Below are 16,623 nucleotides of genomic sequence, written 5' to 3' on the forward strand. Positions count from 1 at the left end.
AGTATTTAAAAAATGATAATTAGGTAAATTGCAATTCTACGTCAAGAAAGTTTTAGTATGGTACGAAGGAGTCGTCCTACTGACGCATACGCTCCCACAAAATGCTCGAAAGTACCTACATAATTATTCATCGAGTATACCACCCGCCTCGCAGTATACTCGATGTACATTGTACCTACGAGCACATGTAACCTTATGGTGAATTGACTCGATGTCGGTAGATGGTAGCTATGTTATGTGCAATGGAGATTGAAATTGATTTTTTTTCGCAAAATGTATGTATAAAATATCTTCGAAGTAGGTCTAGGTACTGGGTAGGACCGCCATCCCCACGCCATGCCAGCGTCAAGTTTGTGTGGGCGCTCGTGCTGCAGTATTTGCTCATCCAACTTGCAAGTGGTGGCGGCGCGAGCAAGAGCTACGCGACAACCCGTCGTCGTCGTCGTCGTCGACTGCGATGGCGAACGTACATAGTAGGTACTCGTAGGTACATGTACGTGTAATAAAATTGTAAAATTTTCCTTTATTAAATTACCTAATACCATCGCTCGCTTCAATTACAAAAGTGTAGCGCTCGAATTGCGATTAAAGCGTGAAAGACGAATGCAAAAAAAGAAACATTCTTTTTGAAGCATACCGTACACGTGAACGTGCTCTGTGAACGGAAAATAATCGCGAACCAACACACCATCGGCTGTGTAGTGTGTATTGGCAACTGTGTCATGTGCATAACCTATCGAAGCTTTCAAGTGGGCATGATAAAGGTCTACTACACTCTGGTGCCTTTTTCTTGCTGTATTGTGAACATGAAAGTACATACGATGATGGATCGATGGATCGAATTGATCCGAATGTGTTTTGAACAGGTCAGAGATCGGACGAATGTGCTCGGAAATGAGACTCGTGAAGGACTTGTTATTTACTCGTGAACTTATAAATCAAAAAAAAAAAATTGACGCTTGGGTTTTTAGTAATTTTTCTAGAATTTTTGAACTTGAAAATAGTGAGCGAAAAATGCGCACCACTGTGTTTCAAATATTTCCTTCATTTAAGAAGTGGCATATTTAAATATTTTGGCATAATCTGAGAATAAAAAATGTTCATCTTGCTGTACTGATTTTGGCCTGATTTTTTGCAAAAGTTGCCGAAAGTTCTGTTTACCAACAAAATTGCAAAATAAACACGCGTTTTGAAAAAATTGCAAAAAAAAACATATTTTTTGAAAAAGTTGTAAAAGAAAGCTCTGTTTTTACAAACATTGCAAAAAAACTTTTTTTTGTGAAAAATTGCAAAAAGGTTTTTTTTCTGCGAAAATTGTAAAAAAGTCAGGTTTTTTCAAAATGTCAAAAAAATCCGTTTTTGCCAAAATTGCAAAAAAGTAATAATAACTAGGCTATTTTGTTTTGCTAAAATTACTAAAAAGGACTTCTTTCGTTCAAATTACAGAAAAAAAGTTTCGTTTAAACAACATTAAGAAGTTCAGTTTTGTTGAAATTGCTAAAAAGTGTTTGTTTTTTATTAAAACAGCAAAAAATCCTGTTTTTTTTTGCTAATGTATTTGATTGCAAAAAAAACCTCTTTATGCATTGATCATTGTCAAAATTGCAAAAAAATTTATGTTTCCCAAAACACGAAAAAAAGTTCTGTCTTGTCAACTTTGTAAAAAAGTAGAAAACTATTTGATTTTGCTAAAATTGCAAAAAAAAAAATCGTTTTCGACGAATTGCCATAGAAGGCCTGTTCCTGCCAATATTTGCTCCTACTCTACCAAAATTTCTAAAAATGGTCGCATTTTATGTGCATCTTAAAGAGAGGTTATGTTTTGTCAAAGTCACGAAAAAGGTCTTGTTTTTTTTACCATGATTGCAAAAATATTTCGTCTTTTTCAAAAATCGTGAGTGGAACAGAAGATGTTTTGTTTTTTCAAAGTGACACATAAAAGAATTTTCAGCATTTTTGAAAAAAAAAACAGAATTTTTTGACATAAGGGTATAGGACCTTTTTTCGGAAATTTTGGCAAAAAAACATTTTTTTGACAATTTTTTCCGAGAGTGGACAAAAAACGACCTTTCAGCCAATTTTTTAGGAAAAAGCAGAAGTTTTTTGGACATTTTTGACAAAACAACAGCACTATATCGACATTTTTTTTGCCCAAAAATGGAACTTTTTTTTACAGAATTTTCGGACAAATTTGACAAAAATTTAGACTTGTTCACATTATTGATAAAAAGAAAGAACTTCTCTTTGCAGTTTTGACAAAACTTGGAACTTTTTGACATAATTTGCAAAAAACAAAGATTCTTTTCGGCAATTTTGACCCTAACAGGATTTTGAAAAAAGGAAAACACTTTTACTACTCGTATGTAGCTACGTGAGCAATAACACAATTTTTTGACCAACATTTTTGGCAAAAAAAACAGCGATTTTCTAATTGATTTAAGCAAATTCTTGGAAAAAATGAGCATTTCTTTTGGAAATTTTGGCAGAAAACAGGACTTTTTTTGTGGCAGTTATGACAAATATTAGAACTTTTTATATCAGTGGCATCAAAAATAGGATTCTTTTTCTAACAATTCTGGCAAACACGAAAATTTTTTCCTATTTTTGGCAAAAAAAAACCAAGGATATTTGGCATTACTGGCAAAAAACAGTATAGTGAAAAATTTGAAAGAAAAAAATGACAAGAAATTTCAATTTTTGAGAGAAAAAAGACCCCTTCCCATCTGCCTCATGTGGGGTTGTAGAATCCATATTTAGCCCAGTCAAATAGCAGAAAAAAAGGGGAACCCAAACATTATCGCGATCAAAAATTTTTTTGGTGAATATTGTCTAGGGTGGTATGCTGAACAACATACTAAAAGTCACCGCCCCTAACCGACGGGGGTAGCGCTACGACCCCTCAAAGTGACGTGATTTTAATAATTTTACATTTTATGACTTGGGACTTGTAACCTGTTCTAATTGATAAAATGAAGTCAAACTTGGGGAATGGGATTCTTTTGGGAGCTAGAGTTGACCTCTGCAGTGGGGAGGGTCAACGTTGAAAATTAGAGAAAGGTCATTTTTTTGGAGGGATATAACATGACCCCAAACGTTTGAAAAGGGTCTAAAATCATACCATCGGACAGTACCCCATCTGTGATCAACATAACCAAATTTCAGCTTCCTAGGTCATCCCCACTCCTTTAAAGATGGAAAAAGCCAAAAATAGGGGCAAAATAAGGGGATTTTTACCTTAATTCCGCTTTAAATGGGGTGGGGATGACCTAGGAAGCTGAAATTTGGATATGTTGATCACAGATGGGGTACTGTCCGATGGTATGATTTTAGACCCTTTTCAAACATTTGGGGTCATGTTATGCCCCTCCAAAAAAAAAGACATTTCTCTAATTTTCAACGTTGACCCTTCCCACTGCAGAGGTCAACTCTAGCTCCCAAAAGAATCCCATTCCCCAAGTTTGACTTCATTTTATCAATTAGAACAGGTTACAAGTCCCAAGTCATAAAATGTAAAATTATTAAAATCACGTCACTTTGAGGGGTCGTAGCGCCACCCCCTTCAGGCTAGGGAGTTGGTCGATGGTTCATTTGATAGGAATTGGAGAGGAGATGAAATGATCACTGAGGTCATTTTACTCAAAATTCAATATTTCAGGAGTTCTTGACGAAAAACTGATTTTGGGGGGCTTTGACCCACTGTGGGGGGGGGGGGGGGGGGGGGGTTAGCTCGTGGGTTAGGGGCGGGGACTTTTAGTATGTTGTTCAGCATACCACCCTAGACAATATTCACCAATAAAACCTTTGATCGCAACAATGTTTGGGTCATTTCAAATTGCATTTTGACTGGGCTAATTAGCTGAATATGGAACCCACAAAAACTTCCTTGATCAAAATTAAAGTGCCAAAACTTGCCAAAGTCGGACTAACTCGACATAAAATAACCCAATTTATGTACTTTCAACTTTCTACAAAAATTACGTTTGTCGCGATGCAACTTTCTCCTCGTGTTATCTTTTTCTACCCAGGGTGTCATTCGAATGACCAGCACCAACAGTTCAGTGCAGAGATGAAGGGAAAGGAAACTGACAGAAAAATATATTGACACAATTGATAAGGGTATAATCTGATGTTTTCACAAATGTTGTCAAGTGTTGAACTGTTGACCCTTCGTTATATCGTTCTTACGATCAGTGTGCAATAAAACCACACCGATACTTCATTTTTCCCCATCGATGCTGGCCATAGACGAAATATCACAAGCTCCAGGTTATAGGCAAACATAGAATACTGAAGCTGCATCACGAGTTGCATAAACTGCGAACGAGAGGCTTTACAGCTGATGTCAGTCTGTAGAAGGCTTACACATCGTATGACAAATTGAGAAAGCATCTCGTAAAGACCCCGATAAAAAGTTAGATAATGGTGTAATTTTTTTATTCCTTCGAGTCGTGTCATGTCGTGTCCCACCCTCTGTTTGGTAACCGACGCGTCGTACACGAGCTTTTTTCCCTAGCCAAAACTAACCCTTATATTGCGCAATAATTTCTCCAAACAAATTAGTTTACCTATAAACTTTTTTGTGTGCCATTATCGTCGACCACTTTTGTTTTACTTTCATTAGTTATGTTATGACTTGGCCCTACATGAACAATACCCATGTCACTGCGACTATTGTACATCTGATTCCTGTTTGTCGTCTGTGTTCTTTTTTCCAACAGCGATATTTTTTGCAAAAGGTTAACTCCGTGTTTTCTTTTTGCTTATTCGTTCTTTCGGCAGCGATAATTTTGACGAGTTTTTCCAACACTCGTTTTTTGGCGGGATGAAAAAAGCTTTCCAAGTAAAAAAATAACCTACGACCATTTCACAGTCTTTTATACGCGCGCTGGGAAGAGGGGGAAGTCGAGTTGTTAATTTTATTGTAGCCACATTTCGAGCAAAATTAGCGCGCGAAAAAGCTCGAATCGAATCGAATCTCACACCTCGATATACATAAAATCCATTTTCTCATCGGTTCGCTGCGTACAAATATTCGATTAAAAATCAAATTCCGCAGTCTCCGCTCAGCGTACAACTTCATTTCCTAATTTTCAATCATTATTACCGGTGCACAAAAGCGCGCTTGCCGGCAGCGGCATTTCAATTTTAATTCTCTCTTTCGCGCATTTTTCACGTTGTCGAGTATTTCTACAATAACGCCAGCGCCAGCTAGCTATACGCCAGCTACGAGTATAAACTGGAGAAAGACGCCGAATAACGCTCTCATTCTTTGGTGGAATTCAATTAACCAAAATTCACGTCATTTGCTTCGCTGCGACGACCGAACGACCAACCAATGCCATGCCGGCGATGAGCTGAGCGTACAATTTAACGCTCGACCAGAGGCAAATTCACGCCAAAACGAGCGCACTCTATTCGCGGAAATTCGCAATTTACAGCACTAGTTAAATTATAACCTTTTCTCTCGCTCTTTCGATATTTTAATCTTACCTCGTACTATACTTAGTTATTACCTGCGGGGTTTTCTTCTTTCTTCTCTTTTTAGTACGTATAAAATGGAAAAATCATTTTCACCGTCATTACAACCCCAACGCGCCACGTCGAATGGAGAAAAGCAAAGTAAAATAATATTTACAATAATGTCACAACTCACTTTTCTGAAGGTTCGCCCGAACAAGCTACCGCTACAATATCGAACTTGTAATTTTTCTTCTTTTCGCAATTCAATGCTTTCCGCGCTCGCAGCTCCGCTTCGCCATTCTTTCTCAGTATTATCTGTAAAATGAAAATAAAACCACGGTTATGAATTGGCGTTCAAATATTTGATTTTCTTTCATACATATTTTTCAATTCGAGGGGTTCCATAAAAACGGACTAATGTTGCTTGGGAGCCGAGGGAGGGTTTCATTGAAAACGCGCGGTTGTTTAGAAGCATTTTGACAAGAAGTCCCAAATTTTCTGTTCAATTGCTCACGTACATACTCGTATGTACCTTACCTATATTGATGTTTCATAAAATTCATTTCTTCGAGTTTTTCCATTTTAGGGACGGGGGAGGAAGGGGGAGGGGGAGGGGGTTGGAGGCCTAATACAAAAAGTTTATTATAGTTTTTGGGAAGGGGGCGAGGGCGAGAAAAGTAGCGTGAAAACTGCACAAAACATCAAAACGCGCTTGAAAAATCGAAAATTGAATAAATTTCATAAAAATTCACACCAAAATTACATTTAAAAATGTTCAAATGGCATAAAAACATCTTCGAACACTAAAATGATTCAAAACTAATGTTTTTTAAGTGGTTTTATGCCATTTTAACATACCATTTACACAACGTTCTGTGAAATAACATGTTTTCACCTATGTAAACATGTTTAAACCGGTTCAAACTAGTGTAAACTTGTTCAAACATTTTTTAACCTGTTTGAACAATATGTTTTCAATTTCATGTAACAATTAGGTATCTGATTGTAAATTTTGAGACTTTATCTGGATTTCTTCCAAATTCTTAAAAGTCACACAAAAGAATAAAACTCTTGACGTGAAATTGAAATGTGACAAATTGCTCATTTTTTTCAAAATTTTCAAGTCTGGTAAGATTTTAAAAATTCTTCATAAAATCGCGGTTTTTAATAAGTTTTCAAAAATTGGACAAAATTTGAAGTCTCAAAAATGTATTTTTCAAGGTCATAGACCCGACTGCCCACCTTTCTTAAGGTCACTGACCTGCCTGTCTGGCTTCTAGAAGTCATTGGCCATCGGTAAGGCTTTTCAAAGCCGACTGACTGAAAGTCTAGCTACTTAAGGTAATTGACCCGTCTGGATGGCATTTCAAGGTCGTTGGTCTGCCTGTCTGCCTGGACTCTCAAGGTTGTATCGACCCATCAACATGACATTACAAGGTCAAATGTTGACCTATCAGGTCTCTTAAGGTCATTTGCCTGATCATATGCTCTTCCAAGGTCGTACATCCGCTTGTCTGGCTTCTTAAGGTCATTGACCAGTCTGTCTGGCCTCTCAAGGTTGTCTGTCTGTCTATATATTGACCTCTCTGATTGGATTGAAAGGTTTTCTATCTACCTCCTATAAGAAGTTGTTTTTATTACAATCCTTTTCTGCCCTATCCCCTCGTTGTGTGCATTGTCTTGGTGTATTTGGTGACACCTAGTCGCAAGTTGGTTCAAGGAGCTATTAGTGAAGCGTGGGAACTGCGAGTATGAGTATGTGTGCGAATGCACATATTAGGGGAGAGGGAGGATGTTCTGGACAAAAAAGTTTGAACCCGATTTTTGACTCCCAGTAATGTGGAAAAAATTGATCAAGTGCGGCAACCGATTCCTTTGGGTGACACATACCACATATATTTTTTGCAAATTTTTAAATACAAAACTGGTGGAGTAATTCAACTTTGAAAATTTTGATGTTTTTGTCCAGAACATAACTTTGGGTGCCATGTTCTGGACGCGAGGGTGCCATGTTCTGGACAGCATACAAATTGTACCTAAAATCAACGATGTGGTATTCTAATCAAAGGAAAAACGATTGAAATTTATTAAAAAACAGTTTATGCGTTTATTCAGAACATTTAGGGCATTCTACAACCTCTTGGTTATTTTTTGAAAATCCGAGGCAAACATCATGCAAAAAAAAAAAAAAAATGACACATTTCGAAAATGACGCATATCCACGCAAAACCAAGCTTTCTTTCTTTCTAGGCCAGTTTTCCAATCTTTCATGCATTTATTCAGTTTCTGAGACAATGTAGGTATTCCATACATGTAATATAAGCAAAGTGTCCAGAACATCACACCCCCTCATTTTGGAATCAATCGGAAATATTACGAGTTGAAAGCGTTCTAGGATGAATATCACCAATTCACGTTATAAAGTAAGGTTCACTACTTTCATAATTGCCTGCAGTTTTTTCTCCGGTTGTTTCTTCTTTTCAAAATATTGAAAACTAAAAAAAGTTGTCGGCGAAAAAATCACACACGTTTTAGACAGTCACATATTTTTTTGATAAGAACTGCCAGGGGAATGTTTGTCAGTGCAAACGCATGTAGTATCACAATGCCACATACTATTATGAAAAAATAATTTTTAGGCACAGTCAAAGTGGTCAAACTAGATTTCGTCCAGAACATCACCCTGTCTAGAACATCCTCCTTCTCCCCTACCATCTGCTGACCCTGGAAGTACGAGTATGCGTACATGTATAGATACATGTACCTATTATACCCTTTGACTTTATAGATGTTTTTAAAAGCAATACGCTTCTTCTTATACTGGCTTCCATTGAATTTTGCAGAGTGTGCCTCAGTGGCTCTTGTATGGGCATAATATTTGTATGATGCACAAATACGCATATGTATACACATTTTGCAGCTGCATCTGGTTAATTATATTATAATGAGTTAACTTAGCAACCAGGGGTGTTGGGGTATTAATTATCATTAGTATTCGTATATTCTCGGCAATGTTCGTGCTGATTCGTTTAGCTGTACTTTCAGCAATGTTCTCGCGTCATATTCTCGTACTTCGAGTAACTTGTATTTTTTTGTTCGACCAAATGGTCTATTTTTGCGTGTACTTTTTGTGCATTATGTTTTTCGTTGATTAAACTATTTCGTTCGTTGTTCGAATATTATTTCGAGTTTTATTTTTCGTATTTTTTACTATGAAAGAAACAATGGTCCTCCGAGCCGGATGCATCTAACCATGCATCCGTGTATTCGTCGCAATTTTTCTCTCGTGAAAAATTGAATAAATTTTCGTCGCAATTTTTCGTGTTGGAAAAATTGAATTTAACTACTTCGTCGCAATTTTTCGTTTTATCGTAAGTGAAAAGTTGAATTATTCGTCGCAATTTTCGAAGTGAAAATTGAATAAAATTTCGTTGCAGTTCGTAAGTAGAATTTTGAGTAACTATTTCTTAACAAATTTTCGTGAGTGAAAATTGAGCAAACAAAGTGTCGTTTTACGTAATTCGTAATATCGTTCGTTGGCTATCAAATAGCAATATTTCCGAGTCGTTTTTTGTGAATGAAAATTATTCATTATCCCACAATGTCGCCGGAAGAAGAAGCAGCAGCTAGAGAGGCTGCTCTCGAAAAAGCAAAAGAAGATTTGAAGAGAGATAGACGTCTCCTTGTTCGAAACCTCATCGCTAACCATGAAATGGTTAGTATTCAGATCTCCGATGCTAAAGAGGAGGCAACCGAAGCCTTACTCAACGAAATTTCAACAAATATCGAGCAATGGCGAGCAGACTTGGATATGCTTGCCAAAATAAACACTGAATTGTGTGATTTCATTGATCCAGAGTGGACAGTGGAACAGATCGCAGCCAATGATGACGAAATCTGCTCGGAATATCGAACTTCAAGGTTCGAAATGAATAATTTGATCGGAAAGTTCCGAACTATTGAATCGAAATTTCGTCTCGAACAAGAGAAAAACGATCGACAAAGTGGCAGAGCCACTTATAGCAAAAGGTCCTTCGGTGGTGGCCACACTTCGCTCTATTTCGATGCTCCTGTCATCAACCCTATGTTGAAAATTCAAGATATTCCAGTTCCAAAGTTCGACGGAATTTATAAAAATTATCCTGACTGGCACGAAGAGTTCATAAATATCGTTCATCGTAATGAAAATTTAGACGATTATCAACGAATGTTCCTACTGAAAAGGGCCTTAGTTGGCAAAGCAGAACATTTTTTGAAAGATTTTGGCACCAAAGGCGAATTGTACAAGTCAGCCTTAGATGCAATCGAATTTTCCTACGATAATCGTCGCAGAATTATTGCGGAGCACCTCGCAGCGTTATTCGATTCTCCAGCAATAAAAGTTCCAACCTTGAGGGACTCGTTGGACGAATTAAATCGAACTATTCGTGGGCTCAAGGTTTGTGGCATAAACACTGATGCCCTCTCTCCAGTGATTACGTTTATGGTTTCTCGAAAGCTTCCAGAGAAAATTCGCCTCGATTGGGAAAATTCCATCCAAGAAAAGTCCAAGTATCCTGAACATACTAAATTATTCGAATTTCTACAAAATTGCTGCTTCGCTTATGAGACAGCAACCGCCTCAGCATCGTCGTCATCGTCGTCATCGTCGTCTGTTCCAGTCAACGATTCTTCAAAAACAAAAGTTCAATCGAAGTTAGTCAAATCGAGTGGCAGTGTTCCAGCCAAAAAGTCGTTCGCAGCTGATTCTAGTTCGTCAAAATCAGTAGGTAGATTACCACCTAAGTGTTTGTGTTGTGGAGATTTACATTATTTAAACCAATGTGCTGTTTTTTGTTGTAAATCTGTAAATGATAAATTCGAATTCGTGAAGGCACATAGTTTGTGCTTAAAATGTTTCAATCCTAATCACAAGGTTGGGGATTGTAAAAGATACGACTGTGCCAAGTGTAAGGGACGACATAATATTTTATTACATAGAGAACCGAATAATGGTTCAAGTGGTCCTAATACTCAAACTTCGAGTAATAATCTTGGTCACAACACCAATCAGAGTTCAGAAAGTGGTAATTCCACTGGAAGTGGTAGTGCTTCGACTACAAACACTTCAGCTTGTGCCTTTGCATCCTCTCGTTCAGTTATTCTATCCACTGCGATAGTGAAAGTTCAGGGTAAGAATGGAGTGACCTTGGGAAGAGTAGTATTTGACCAAGGCTCTGAAGCTTCCTTGATTTCGAGGGAATTTTGCGAAAAAGCAAACTTAAAGGTTGTCAAAAGCCAAGTTGCAACGAATTTGGTTGGTATTAATGATAATTCAAAAGAATTGACTCATTCGTCTAGATTTGTGTTGAAATCTAGATACAATTCATTTTCGATTGTAATTGATGCTGATGTCATCAATAAAATTCCTTGTTCGGTTTCTCAACATGATATCTCGAAGATTGTTGAGGATTTCAATTCGTTATCGTTCGGTGAGAGTAAGGACTTATTGCCTCACTCTAATGTTGATATTTTGCTAGGAAATGAATATGTAGAATTCATTTTCGAAGAAAAGCGTCGTTTTGTTGAAAGTCTTTGCTTGAGAGACTCAAAATTCGGAGTTATTGTCTCCGGAGCAATAAAAAAGACCTCATTTTTGGCTGAACGAAAACCCTTTTGTGGTTTATCCAATACTGAACTTTCAGTTCAATTTGATCATTTTGTCAATTCGGACAAATTTACAGAAAACAATTCAAAAAATGATGAATTAATCACTGAGTATGCTCTCATTGATAAGCATTTTGAAGAAACCTACTCTATTGATCCAGAGTCTGGTAAATTCGTTATTTCGTTACCACTGAAATCACCAGTGGAAAATTTAAAAGGTTCGTTTCATAGAGTTCGAAACATTTATTTGAAATCAGAAAAACGTCGTTCTGAGATTGCTAAAAAAGGATACGTTGATATTCTCAACGAGTACATAAAATTGGGTCATTTGTGCACCCTTGAGGGAAATCCCAAAGAAAATGCATACTTCATTCCACATCACTTGGTTTCCAAAACCACAACGAGTGGAGTAAGTTTTAGGTTGGTTTTCAATGCGTCATTTTTGGTTGAGCTTGGAACCTCCTTAAATGACCATTTTTTGAATGGTCCACCTATTCAACGCGATCTTTTCACGATCATTCTCAGTTTTAGATTGTATATTATTGCAATCTGTGCCGACATTTTTCGAATGTATCGATCCATATGGATAGCCAAAAAAGATTGGCACTTACAAACTATTTTTTATCGTTTTGAACCCAGTGAGGTTCTAAAATTGGCTGAATTAACCACATTGGTAAATGGTATCGGACCTGCTATGTTTTTAGCAACAAAATGCTTGAATAAAGTTGGTGAATTGATTAAAAAATCGTCACCTAAAGCAGCTCAATCTATTCAAGATGAGTTTTATGTTGATAATTGGATGTCCGGAGCTATGGACGAAAATTCAGCCATTGAATTACAAAAAATTGTACATTCGTCATTGAAAAAATTTGGGTTTAATTTAACTAAATATCAGAGTAATTCTAATGAATTTCTCAAATCATTAGAACCATCACTAATCGAACCTCTCAAGCAGAGAGTGATTGGTGGTGATGATTGTTCGTTTGTAGGCTTATTAGGCCTGATTTGGTCACCTGAGAGTGATAAATTATCAATAAATATTAAACTGGATCAAATACCAGAAATAATAACAAAAAGAGTCATGTTGAGTGACATTTCGAAAATTTTCGATATTTTGGGAATTTTAACTCCTGTTTTAATTACTGGAAAAATTCTCCTACAAACATTATGGAAAGAAGGTAGAGAATGGGATGAGCCCATTTCTGCTGATTTATCAAAAGATTATTTGGAATATCGTGAGGAATTGCCCCTCTTAGTAGGGTATAATATACCTAGATGCTATGCACTAACAAAATGTGTCAAAATTAGACAATTAATTGGATTTTGCGATGCATCAACGAGTGCATATTGTGCTGTAATTTACGTTCGTACAATAGATGAAAATGGCAATATTTTTGTCTCATTTGCATGCTCAAAAACTAGAGTAGCACCTATAAAAACAATTCAGCCTATTCATAGGCTCGAATTAATGGCAGCTGAATTGCTGGCTAATTTGATACACAGGTTACGTGATATCCTGAAAATAAACGAAATTTATTGCTTTTCGGATTCTCAAGTTACTTTGGCTTGGTTAAAAATGGATCCGTTCAAATTGAAATTATTTGTTTCAAACAGAGTAATAAAAATTTTGGCACTGACCAAAACTGAAAATTGGTCCTATATTTTGGGAACCAATAACCCAGCAGATCTAGGAACTCGCGGAGTTTCAGCAAGATCATTTATTCAAAATTCGTTATGGCTATCTGGGCCAAAATTTCTCTCAGATGAAAATTCATTTAAGGAGAATATTTCGTTGACAGGTGAAATTATACCTATTCGAAAATTACCAGAATTGAAACATGAAAAGTCAAGTCTGATAATTACAAAAGATTCGTCGATAATATTGACCTTGGTTGAAAATATATCATCATGGTATAAAATCGTTTCTATCGTTGGCTATATTCGCCGATTTATTCTCTGCTTGAAAAAACGAGTAAGAGATAAAATAGGAAAGAAAAAAGCTGTGGCTACTTCGCCTGTTAAAGCTTGCATACAAAGCTATCCAAGGTTATCCGTTTCCGAACGAAGAGAAACATTCTATTGCATTATTGCATTCGTTCAACGTGAACATTTCGATGAAGAATATTGGAGATTACATGCCAAAACAGGCATACAGAGAACTAGTAAATTGTTCTCTCTCGATGTATTTTTAGATGCAAATAATGTAATGAGAGTTGGTGGTAGGTTATCTGCTTCAAACTTCTCGTATGATAAGAAGCATCCCATTGCGGTGCATGCTATATCTACCTTTATTCGTTCGTATGTACGTATGGTACATGAAAGATATTATCACGCATCTCGATCGTTTGTACTAAATTATGTACGAGGTCAATTTTGGGTAGTAGGAAACCTGATTTTGATTATTAAAAATGTATTCAGAAATTGTGTTATTTGCACACGTCACAACGCTCGTTTAATGGAGCAAATTATGGGAGATTTACCTCCTGAAAGAACAAAAATTCAAAGACCATTTTCGTGTGTAGGTGTTGACCTATCAGGTGCAGTTTCATTGAAATGTACCAATCACAGGTCTTACAAAATTTACAAGGCATACATTGTCTTTTTCGTATGTTTCAGTACTAGAGCAGTACATATTGATCTCGTTGAAGATCTGACTTCCGAGGCATTTTTGAATTGCCTTGAAAGATTCGTGAGTAGGAGAGGGTTACCTCGAATAATTTATTCCGATAACGGAACGAATTTCATTGGACTTCGTAATTTTCTACAAAGTAGTAGATACAATCAATTCGTTGATGAAAACTTGATAGAATGGAAAACTATCGCTCCTCGCAGCCCACATCAAGGTGGATTGTGGGAATCGGCAGTAAAGGCCGGAAAATCGCTTCTAGCAAAAGCTATTGGCAATCAAACATTGAATGTGTTTGAATTGAACACAGTTCTATCCAAGGTCGAATGTATTCTTAATTCGAGACCAATTGCATATAAAAAATGCAATCAATTTGTTGAACCCCTAACTCCGGGACATTTTTTAATCGGATCTTCATTCCATGAAATTCCTACATTGGATGAAGAAAATTTAAATATCAAATCACGATATCGTTTATGGACCAGAATTGTGGAATCATTCTGGACAATCTGGAAAAGAGATTATTTGAACCAATTACAAGTTCGTTCCAAATGGAAAAAGAATGAGAAAATTCTCAAGATTGATGATGTAGTACTACTTCGTACTCAAGGAGAAAAATCCTTCAGCTGGCCAATGGGCATAGTTGTAGGTACCTACCCAGATAAAAAGGGTGTCGTGCGAAATGCCGATATTCGATTGGCTAATGGCACAGTTCGTAAAACGAGTATTCAAAATCTCGCCTTGTTACCAATTAATGGTTAAATTTTTTTGAATTTGTAATATCGATTGATGTAATTTTAATCACTTTAATATTTCGTGTCATTTTATGTAAATGAACATGTTGATTTTCGAATTTTTTAATTATGTATTTCGAATGTATTTGTATGATGCGTAATCTTTGTAAACTTGCATTTTTCCCCTGTTGATATTTTGATACTGTTTTTTGTATTCGTTGTTGTTTTTTTATTATTTTTGATTGTTAATTTTCTTCTTTAATTAGAAGGAGGTTTGACCTCCTTCGGGGGGAATATGTTGGGGTATTAATTATCATTAGTATTCGTATATTCTCGGCAATGTTCGTGCCGATTCGTTTAGCTGTACTTTCAGCAATGTTCTCGCGTCATATTCTCGTACTTCGAGTAACTTGTATTTTTTCGTTCGACCAAATGGTCTATTTTTACGTGTACTTTTTGTGCATTATGTTTTTCGTTGATCAAACTATTTCGTTCGTTGTTCGAATATTATTTCGAGTTTTATTTTTCGTATTTTTTACTATGAAAGAAACAAGGGGTGAAGGGGGAACAAAGGTTCTCCCACTTATTTAGTACAAATATACCAGCAAAGAGTTTGGCTGAGCACAGAGGTCTCAGTCGATGTAAGACTGTGCTACAGTGGGTTCCGCTTAATGTGGGCGCGTTGGTCGAGGCATGTTCAACTCTATTAAGCGAAAAACTCTAATAACCAATGTGGAAAAAAACTGCAAAATTCCAAATTTAATTGAAGTTTTATCACTTTTCGATGTTTTTTAATGGTGATTTCAATACTGTTTGTGTTTCTTAGTTGTGGTTAATCTTTTAATACACTTTGAACACCTTTTTTTTTTTACGATTTTTATGAATTTTTACAAAAATTTCATCTTCTTTTGCTAATTTTCATCAATTTCCACATTTTTTCATCCAATTTTTGTTAAATTTTGCTGAAATTCATGATTTTCTCCAACTTTTAACGATTAGACCTCTCTATTAACCGAGTGCAATGCTCATTTTCACTATTATAAGCGATAAAACCTGCATGTAAAAAGATGCAAACGTTCCGTTCCAACCCATTTCAACTCTATTAAGCGAATTTCTCTATTAACCAATAACCCATTAAGTGGAACTCACTGTATTAGTAAAGTGCCTGTGTTAGTTGCTGCTATTTTCCTGGTTGCCTAAAAGATACCTGCTCTGTTGCTGCATTGACGATTACAATTAAGTTATCTTACTGAGTACACTGATTCGGAGTGAATGAACAAGCGTTGCACTCTGGCAGTGAAATGCATGAACTACATGTTATCATGCTGAAAGGGGGATATTTCCATACTCACCCACGCTTACACATGCGCACACTCAACCGATTCTCTACAAAATGACGTCAAAATGTCCCCCTTTCAGCAAGTCGATGGTGGTGCCGCCACGAAATGTCAACGCCGAATACATGAATTTTTGTTTAGAATATGCCTTGATTTAATTATTTCAGTGATATCTTGGTACATTGTATATGTAATGTACATAGATATGTTTTATTGCATTAGGACAGTGATTATGATTAGTACAGTGGTCACCAATTATTACGCGCATTGTATGTCCTGTCAGCGAGTCAAGACCCAGTGGGGGACTCATCGAGGTACCACTATGCAGTATGTGTGACGAGCCATACAGGTGATGATGTGGCCTTGCGGATAAATCTGGGTTTGGTGCCTAGGGCATCCGTGGTACAGCGCTGCTAGTTGGCTGTTAAGGATCATTCCTTTATACTGACACTGATGGGTGAACCGTGGGGAAATTATTGGCACTCAGGGCCGAAGCATCCCCACAGTTGGTCATCATTGAGATGAGGAGACCTGATATGGTGGACTTTTAGGTGTTTATTTATTGATTGAAGAGATTAATTACAATTTATGTAGAATTTATTTATGAGCCTAGATTGATTGATGAGTTGTACATGTGTGTACTCAAAAGCGATTATTTTTATTACAGGTTGCTTATGATCCATCCCAGCTCCAGTCATGCCAGAACTCCGGACCCGACAACCTCAATTAATTGATTGACTGATTAACGATATTTATGTAGATTTATTTAGATCGTACTGATCGAACTGCTTATGTTTAATTAATTAATAAAAGTCAATTA

The 16,623-nt window shown here is 36.6% G+C and overlaps 1 protein-coding gene across 1 annotated transcript in view; it reads right to left on the minus strand.

Moving 5' to 3' along the window:
* Positions 1–16,623, minus strand: part of Cals (calsyntenin-1) — an 80,993-nt gene that overhangs the window by 27,690 nt on the left and 36,680 nt on the right. Inside the window, exon 3 of the mRNA XM_065361096.1 lies at positions 5,654–5,775. Coding sequence (XP_065217168.1) covers positions 5,654–5,775 — 122 coding nt within the window. The remainder of the gene's footprint in view (positions 1–5,653; positions 5,776–16,623) is intronic.

This window comes from Planococcus citri, chromosome 4, assembly GCF_950023065.1.
Source record: "Planococcus citri chromosome 4, ihPlaCitr1.1, whole genome shotgun sequence".
Taxonomy (NCBI): domain Eukaryota; kingdom Metazoa; phylum Arthropoda; class Insecta; order Hemiptera; family Pseudococcidae; genus Planococcus; species Planococcus citri.